Below are 9,448 nucleotides of genomic sequence, written 5' to 3' on the forward strand. Positions count from 1 at the left end.
TCAAAAGAGAAAGTCAAACCTCTTTGTATTTTAGGTAGATTAGCTCAGTTGAGATCACTAAATTTTGTCAAATGAGAAATGACTAAACTGAACTCTCAAGTGGTCATTAGAAGAAAGGTCTTAATAAATAATTTTACACCAACAAGCTCAATGGTAAGTAATTTTTCCTATACTTAGGCTAGATACTTAATGTACTAACTTAGACATCGATGTGAATATTCTCTACAGACTGACTTCACTAACGCACTTGAAATAGAGATGTGAGCCGAAAGAGAGCTCAAAGTCCGCATGCAAGTTTTTCATCCCAACAAAATGCTATACTATGAGAGAGAGATTAGAGTTTCAATTGGTTTATGATCTGGAAAGTTATTATTATTATTTTTTTTAATAGTGATTTAAAAGGATAAATTTTGAATAAACAAATCTATTTTTACTATATTAAACATGTCTAGTTGTAATTTTAAAAGTTTTAAATTTAAATTTGAATTTTTAACGTGTTATTGTTGTAAGAGAAGAAAGATATTGGAACTAGGGAAGAAAGAATGTTTTCGACTACAATTGAAAAAAAAAAATGACAAGAGACGAGAAATTCTTCATCGAAAAGGAAATATTACAAATTTTTAGGATTAACATGAAATTTTAAGTACTTAATTGAAAATTCCGATTTATTTTAAATCCACGTAGGAAAAATCCAAACAAGAATTTTTCTACAAATGCAGTTTGTTCTCTTCAACATTTTATTTTCCATTTTCTTCGTATAGATTAATTTAACCAACAAAATCATAATTGAAAAATTCAGTTTAAATCTTGAAATTCGATATAGAAAAACGTTCAATTTTTAGTAATTAGGTTTCATGGAAGTTTTATAAGGTTTTGATTACACGAATTATATAATTTCATACATCAATTTATAATTTCATCTCAAAATTGAATTATTTACGAACTTTATTTCCAACAAACCAAAATTAAGAAAAAATAATAATATATATATTTTTAATTTCATTCCAACTTTTTTTCATTAATTTTCACGTCATTTCGCTTCAAAATTTAATTGATGTAAGTTTTGTTTTTTACCATCCAAAGCTTTCATTTTCCATAAACCAAATTTGAGAAAAATAATAACATATATTAATTTTTAACTTCATTCAAATATTTTTCTATTGAAATTCACATCATTTCACATCAAAATTCGATTGATGTAAGTTTTATTTTTTTTAATCTCCAAATGTCTCATTTCCAAGGAATCAAAATGGATAAAAATAAGAAATATTTATTTTTAATTTTATTCAAACATTTTTTTTCATTGAATTGTTGTAAGTCTTATTTCTTTTAGTATCCAAAGTTTCCATGTTCAAGAAAAATATTCTGAAAAAATAAAATAAAATGTGATATTATTTTGTAATTATCTTTCTATTTATTTTTAAAATTTTTGTTCTTGCATCGATACTCATATATATATATATTTACACTATATCTTTAAATATTACCTTACTTTATAGAAATGATGATTAAAAATCATCGAATATAATCTAATTTACCATAAAAATTTCATTAACTAATTGTAACAATTTTCATAAAATTTTTCAAAACCTACATTTATATTTCTATTTTATTGATATTTCTCGGACATTCATATTTCCATCGCCAACAATATTTCTAACTTTAATAAAAACAATACGGTCATTTGTGGCTGAGCATTCGGAAAAGCCGGTAGAGGGGCAGAATTGTAATAATGCACAACCAGATGGACGATTTTAAAGCGTGGGCCCTGACCTTGGAGGCCCACCATTATGGCCCATTTATCTCTCCAATGGTGCCCATTGAAAGAGCCATGACGTCAAAACTGGCGTAGCAGAATCAACCGCCATGATTCTGACACCTCCTTATCCTCAAGATCTAATAACAACCGTCCGATCATTTCTTCAGTATCAGGGGTCAGAAAAGTAATTTCAAAATCTCCCGTCGCTATAAAATGGCGAAGAAATGCAGAGAATCAAAGAGACGAAGAGCGAACCTCCGCCGGTGGTCGGAGCTCTTTGAAAACCCTAAAGAAGAAAGTTCAGTTGGCCGTGAGTTTGCAGAGAAGGCTCCCTCTTAGGGAATGCAGAGAGATGAGAGGAGATTTGTTTACAAGTTTCATCTCTAGTGGTCGAGCTGGCAACTGCATCGGCGGCCGGAACTGTCACAGGAAACACGTTGAAGACGGGTGATCCATTTCTCCCTTCTTTCTCTTCCTCCTCAATCTCTTAATCTCTAATTAAGTAAAAGAAACAAAAAGGCGAGAAAGAATCTTTTGTATACCAGTGTTTTTCTGTATTATAATCTTTGAAAAAAGATCGAATCGATGGCGGAAAAGGATAGAGACGGTAATTCCGGTGTGCTCCATGGGAAGTATGAATTAGGTCGGCTTCTAGGGCATGGAACTTTCGCGAAGGTTTACCATGCCCGGAACTTGCAGACTGGGACGAGTATGGCGATGAAGGTCGTTGGGAAGGAGAAGGTGATAAAAGTAGGTATGATGGAGCAGATCAAGAGGGAGATCTCTGTGATGAAGATGGTGAAGCATCCAAACATTGTTGAGCTTCATGAGGTTATGGCGAGCAAATCGAAGATCTATTTCGCTATGGAGCTTGTTCGAGGTGGAGAATTGTTCTCCAAAATTTCCAAAGGTCGATTGAGAGAAGATGTGGCTAGGGTTTACTTTCAGCAGCTGATTTCCGCGATCGATTTCTGTCACAGTCGTGGAGTTTACCATAGGGACCTCAAACCGGAAAATCTTCTTCTCGACGACGAAGGAAATCTTAAGGTAACTGATTTTGGACTCAGCGCATTTTCCGAGCACTTGAAACAGGATGGATTGTTGCATACAACTTGTGGTACGCCAGCGTATGTTGCGCCGGAAGTTATCGGGAAAAAGGGATACAACGGCGCCAAAGCCGATCTGTGGTCATGTGGAGTCATCCTTTACGTTCTCCTGGCCGGATTTCTTCCATTTCAGGACGACAATATTGTATCCATGTACAGGAAGATTTACAGAGGAGACTTCAAGTGTCCGCCGTGGTTCTCATCGGAGGCCCGTCGACTAATCACCAAACTCCTCGATCCAAATCCAAGCACCAGAATTACAACTTCGAAGATCATGGAATCGTCCTGGTTCAGGAAATCAGTACCAAGGACTGTGGTGACGAAAGAGGAGCAGGAATTCAACGAGAGCAACGAGAAATTGAAGCAATCCGAAACGTTGAATGCATTCCATATAATTTCTTTATCAGAAGGGTTTGATTTGTCGCCGTTGTTCGAGGAGAAGAAGAGGGAAGAAAAAGAGGAGCTGAGATTTGCGACGACGAGGCCGGCGAGCAGTGTGATATCGAAGCTGGAAGAAGTGGCGAAGGCAGGGAAATTCAGCATCAAGAAGAGCGAATCGAGGGTCAGATTGCAAGGCCAAGAGTGCGGAAGAAAAGGGAAACTGGCGGTGGCGGCGGAGATCTTCGCCGTGACGCCGTCGTTTCTGGTGGTGGAGGTGAAGAAAGATCATGGTGATACCCTCGAATACAACCAGTTCTGCAGCAAAGAGCTCCGGCCGGCGTTGAAAGACATCGTGTGGACATCACCGACGGAGAATTCCATGCCGGCTTGAGAATTAGGGAGAATTAAAGATTAATTCTAGAATTGACGCCATTGTTAGAATGCTTGTTTGCTTGTTTTTGTTCAGAATTTGAATTAGAGAATGGAAAGACGATGATGAAGCTTTCAGAAAGAGTATCCAACTCTCGAAAATTGTTTGTGTGTGTCAGTTTCGTTTTCTAATCATTATCGTGTTTATGTGCATATAATTGTTTGTAATCTTTCGCTTAAAATCCTCTAATTTTCGTTTCTTGTTCAATCTGAATAATGTTTTTGAAAAATTATTAACTTTCAAATGCTAATTTAATCAAGTTATCAAAATAATAATAATAATAATTTGACTATCAAATTATAGCAACTATTTACGAACTTTTATCTTATATTAAATTCTAACTTTCTCCAAATAAAATAAATGGTTAGATATTAAAATTTATCTAGGTATTTGATGTATTATCTATTGAGAAGTATATTAAAAAACTAAAATAAAATTACTCGAAAAATGTATAATTAGGGTGGAAAAGAATTTCATAAATAATCTCAATAATGTTAGCCTAGGAAGTATTTATGATATTTTTATAATTTGAATGGTAGTTAAAATATAGAAGAATGGATAAATAATAATTTAAAAGAAAAAGGAGAAGAAGAAATTATGTAAGAGGGAATGTAAAGTGAAATTTGTTGGGCCCAGTGTGTGTGTGTGTGTGTTCAATTATTAAGTATATGTTACCCTGTAAGGAAATATATGGTGTGTGTGTGTGTGTTTTTTTGTTTAAATATCAACACTTTTACACTATGCTCTTCAAACCCTATCTCTTCCCCTTCCAATCAAAACTCCACTTTGGTATAATATATAAAACTATTTGTACTTTCAAATTAGGAATATAACAATTAAAATGTTTCTGCTTTTTACAGTGATAACAAAAACATGTCTTTCTCATCAATCATTCTCAAATCAAAATTCATGCCTTCTAAAGCTTTGATTTCCCAACTTTTTAGATGGTAGAGTTCTTATTTTGTTTGTTCAATTTTTTTGATAAATTTTATTACTTTAACCCTACTTTGTTAATCATTTCATTTTTTATTTTTTATTTTCGAAGCTTAAGCCTCTTTTCTTTTCATTTCTTAAATTTTTGTGCATCTTGTCAAATTCTTAAAATAAAAACAAGGTTTTAAAGTCCCGTTTGATAACTATTTGGTTTTTGTTTTTATTTGATACAGTCAAAGAAGAAATTTAGAAGTGAAAACAAAAAATCAAATGGTTATCAAACAAGATCTTAAATTTTGTTTTTTTTTTTTAAAAAAAAATATCCTGCAATTTTTTTCTTTTAAAAAAAACAAAATAAAAATCAATGTATAAAAATTAAATTTTTTAAAAAATATAAATGCAATACCTGGAGTATAAAATTTTTTATGTGTTATGATTTATAACATTATTCATAACATCATTCAGTGAATTCTTTCATTATATAAAAAAAAAAAAATTAACAATACTTTTGAGATAAAATAGATTGTAATAGTGATATAAGTACTATGTAAAGTGCATTTTCTCATTTGTAAACATCAACGTTCACATTAATTTTCATTTTTATTAAAAACAAACTATTCAAAATTATTGAATTTACACCATATTTGGTATGTACATATAGAGATATTAGAAGTTTTTTATTTTATTTTATTTATCATTAATAATACTAATTTATGTCAATTAAATTATGTTTGATGTTTGAGAGATTAAAAATTTAAATTTACATTATCTTAAAATAAAAGAAAATATAAAAAGTTTGAAATTAACAATCCCAACATGTAAAAAATGAACTGGATCTAAATGTGCATCAAGTAATTACTTTTTCACTATTTCTAGAAAGCTATATTTAAAAATATATATATAAAAAGTTTTAAATTACTTTGTTTTGTCTGAAATTAAATCTTATTCAAATAATTACTTTTTCACTATTTCTAGAAAGCTATTTTCTCTACTTTTGTTATTTTTTTCAAATATGTTCTAATTTGTAAAAGATAGCTTTTCCTAAATAATCCTCCTTTTCACAATATTCACTTTAATGATTTAAAAGATGCAATTTTTAGCATACTCCTTTGTGTGAAAGTTTATTATAACTTTGTAACTTGTCCACTAAAAAGTAATCATTTTAAATCAAAATAAAATTTAAGGCAAAATCACGTTTCACTCCAAATTATCATGAAAAAAAAAAAAAAAAACAGTAAAAGCACTATTTATTTATTTACAATTCTATGGAACGGAGAATTCAACTTTATGTACAAATATGTACAAATTATGACATTTGAATTATATTCATATTGAAAGTTAAAAGCATTTATATGCAAAAATAATTGTACAATTCATTTGACACTTAAACCTTATTTTAAATATTTATTCATCGCACATAATCGATAAATGTACGCAGAGATCCATCATTTTATTTATGGTTAAAATATTGTTTTTTCTTTAAATTTATTCAATATTAATTCATATACCTTAAATTAACTATTTTAATTCTTTATTTTCAATAAATCTTAAATTGACTTCTTCAAAATTAATTTCGACCAAAATTGATTAAAAATAAACAATAATTTTCATGCAAGAAAATACAATATTCAAATATATTTTCAAAATTTATAATAATACTACTCAATAACATTTTTTTAGAATCACTACACACAAACAGTGAGGATTAAAATTTTCATTTATTAAAATAATATGAAATAAAATTAGATAATTGGAAGTACAAACCATTGGACAAACTTCAAAATATAGGGATAAAAATTGTATTTATAACATTTGTTTATTTGAGTGAAAATAAGTTTTTTTTACTCATTTTCTATCCTTACCACCACGCTTAATACTTTTTCATATTTAAAATATGAGAGGCCATTTGGTTAAGTTGGTGTTTGTTCATTTATCGAGTAACCCAATCTTTCTAATATACATATATATTTTAAATATTTTTCACAACTTACCAAAGAATTTTATCTTTTCATCTATCTTTATTTTTCATATTTATCAAGTAATTTTATATTATTTTATTAATATATTTTTATAATTATCGAATAACTCAATCTAACAATTCTACGCATCCCAAACATAGACTTACAAATTCCAATGGTCTCTACAATCATAAATATAATTTATACTTTAAAAAAAAAAATCATATAAGTCTAAAGTGAATGATGAATGATATTATGAATGTATGAGTTGTAAAGCTATGTGATTTTCTACTCCATTTCCAAAGTTTTATTTGCCATGTGGTGATCATGCAATGTATTTGAGCTTCCTCCATCTTTCCCAATTACAATTTTGGGCTCTATTCATCCACCATCCCAAACACACCAATTATTTCATTACTTTTTTAAATGAAATTTCACACCAAAATATCTATAAAAAAAAATATATATATTATATATATATTTTATGAGTTAATTGCAAAATCCACAAGTTATAACCTCAAATTTTTATCTTACGGAGGTCTGTTTTTACAATTATTATAAATTTGAAGGTCTAATTTGAACATGTATATAAGTTTGATCGAAAGTTTGAAAGTATAATTATAATTATCATCATACTCCATAGGTGGATTTTACAATTTACTCATTATTATAATAAGTTTTTAGTTTACTATTCTTCAAGTGAAAAGACACTAGATTTTGAATTTAGTTTAAAATCTTATTTACATATATAGGGGGAAATAAAAAAGTCCTAACATGTGGGGAAGTCACATGAAAACAAAGCAATGTTTAAATGGAAATGTAGGGATGTGTTTGGCATTAGGTTTCACATGCCTTCCTTTGGCTTTGTTATGCCCACATATTATTATTATTATTATTATTGTTCCACTTTTGTGTTTGGCTTTATTTTCTCCAAGACAGAAAAAGGGCATAAAGGATGCATTTCTTAATAATATCACTTTCATAACCCCCCATTTTCCTCTTATCATTCTATTTTCTATAATGCTCTAAAAAAAAAAGAAATATATTTGGCTTCCATTTATTCAATTGTAAATTTAGTTTGTAAAATTGATTTGATTTTTTTGTTTTTGGTTTGCATATGTTTTTCTTTCCTTATCGTATATACATGGAAAAAAAAAATGGTAGAGGGCAGATTGAAGAGCTTTATAAAAATGTTATACTGAACTTAACTAGCGATTTGAAAATAAAAATTTTGAAACGAGAAATTTAATTGAAGATATAATTATTTTAGTGTTTGTTTGGTAATAGATTTAGAAACTATATTCTAATTTAAAAAGTTTATCAATTTAAAAACTGAACTTAAAAAGTGAGTTTTTACTAGTATTGTCCATGTTATAAATTTTGTATGAGTTTCTTAAATGAAATAGTATATTTATTAATTTTTTCTTTTAAAAAAACTTGTTGGATGTAGTTCTAAATTTTGAGAGTTCAAATTTCAAGTCTACATCTATAAAAACTTGTTTTGTGCATTTTATGGAGAAAATATAGTGTTTATTACCGTTGTGATCTCCATCATCATAGTAAAACTTAATTAGGACTCGTACCTATCAATTAAAATCTCAAACTAATTAATTTATACCATTTAATAATGAATACTAGCTAATTTCACTTGATTCCATTTACCTGTAGTTCTTCCTAAATAAATAAGTAAAGAAAATAGAATCGATTGATTCATGAAAGTTTAGGATAAATTTGAATTTAAGGTTGAGTCATAATGGATAGAAAAAGAAAATAATAATGTGAGAGACATAATAATGTAGTGAAAATATTGGGGACATAAATAGAGCATAGAGAAGAAGAGAATATTGGGAAGGAGAAAGTGCATTTATTATTATGGTATGAAGAAGTGGCCTTTTATGCCACAGAAAGGTTCACAGAATGTCTCTTGAGGGAATTTGAGGCTGAATTATAATCTCTCTTCTCTCTCTCTTCATAGTTGGAATTGGAATCACAAACTCACTTTTGTCAAATATCAACCACTACATCCTTCCTCCATTGTCTTTATATTACCCATCTCTAATCTTTTTAAGGATCCCACCACAAATGTCATGTCCTATTCTTCTTTTTTATTATTATTATTTTTCATTTTCAACAACTTGAATGAAGATATACTTGTTTGAGATAGGATACAACCAAATATTTCACCTCTTTATTCAAAATATTGTATTTAAATCAGCTGAGTTATGTTCGGATATACTTTTTTTTTCTTCGTATTCAAGGACTTAAATGAAGGTATACTTATTGCACATAGGAAGATCCAAATCTCTGACCTCTCGATTGAAAGTATATATCTTAACCAGTTGAATTATGTTCAAATTGGCATTTCTTATTCCATTTTCAAGAACTTGAATGAAGGTAGCCTCATTCGAGATGGGAGGATCCAAATATTTGACCTCTTAATTGAAAATATGTGTCTTAACCAATTGAGTTATATTCAAATTGACATGTTTTTTTCCATTCTCAAAAACTTGAATGAAGGTATGCTTGTTCGAAATAGGAAGGCCGATATATTTTACCTTTCAATTGAAAATATATGTCTTAACTAGTTAAGTTATGTTCAAATTAGCATTTTTTTTTAAAAAAATTTCGATAACTGGAATGAAGGTAGATTCCTTCGGAATGGGAATATTCAAATATTTGACCTCTTGATTCGAAATATATACCTTAATAAATTAAGTTATGTTCAAATTTTGTCAATAGTTAAACCTTGGTTGGCCTTCACCCACTCATTCTACAACCCCAGACTCAATTAGAGGGAAATTGAAAACTATATCAAGAGTTAGAGAGGAGCAAAGATTTTCTAAGAAATGGAGAGCAGAGAAATAATTGGTAGAGTTGGGTA

At 29.2% G+C, this 9,448-nt stretch overlaps 1 protein-coding gene across 1 annotated transcript; it reads left to right on the plus strand.

Annotated features, from left to right (window-relative positions):
• Nucleotides 1-1,986: 1,986 nt before the first annotated feature.
• Nucleotides 1,987-3,828, plus strand: LOC120071247 (CBL-interacting serine/threonine-protein kinase 6). The gene has a single exon (XM_039023406.1). It carries the CDS (start codon nt 2,345-2,347, stop codon nt 3,635-3,637), a length of 1,293 nt encoding a protein of 430 aa, XP_038879334.1. The 5' UTR covers nt 1,987-2,344; the 3' UTR covers nt 3,638-3,828.
• The last annotated feature ends 5,620 nt before the right edge of the window (nt 3,829-9,448 follow it).

The sequence above is a fragment of the Benincasa hispida genome, chromosome 2 (assembly GCF_009727055.1).
Source record: "Benincasa hispida cultivar B227 chromosome 2, ASM972705v1, whole genome shotgun sequence".
NCBI lineage: Eukaryota > Viridiplantae > Streptophyta > Magnoliopsida > Cucurbitales > Cucurbitaceae > Benincasa > Benincasa hispida.

Excerpts from the sequence above, each read along its gene's own strand:
- LOC120071247 (XM_039023406.1), top strand. The coding sequence starts at position 2,345 with ATGGCGGAAAAGGATAGAGACGGTAATTCCGGTGTGCTCCATGGGAAG.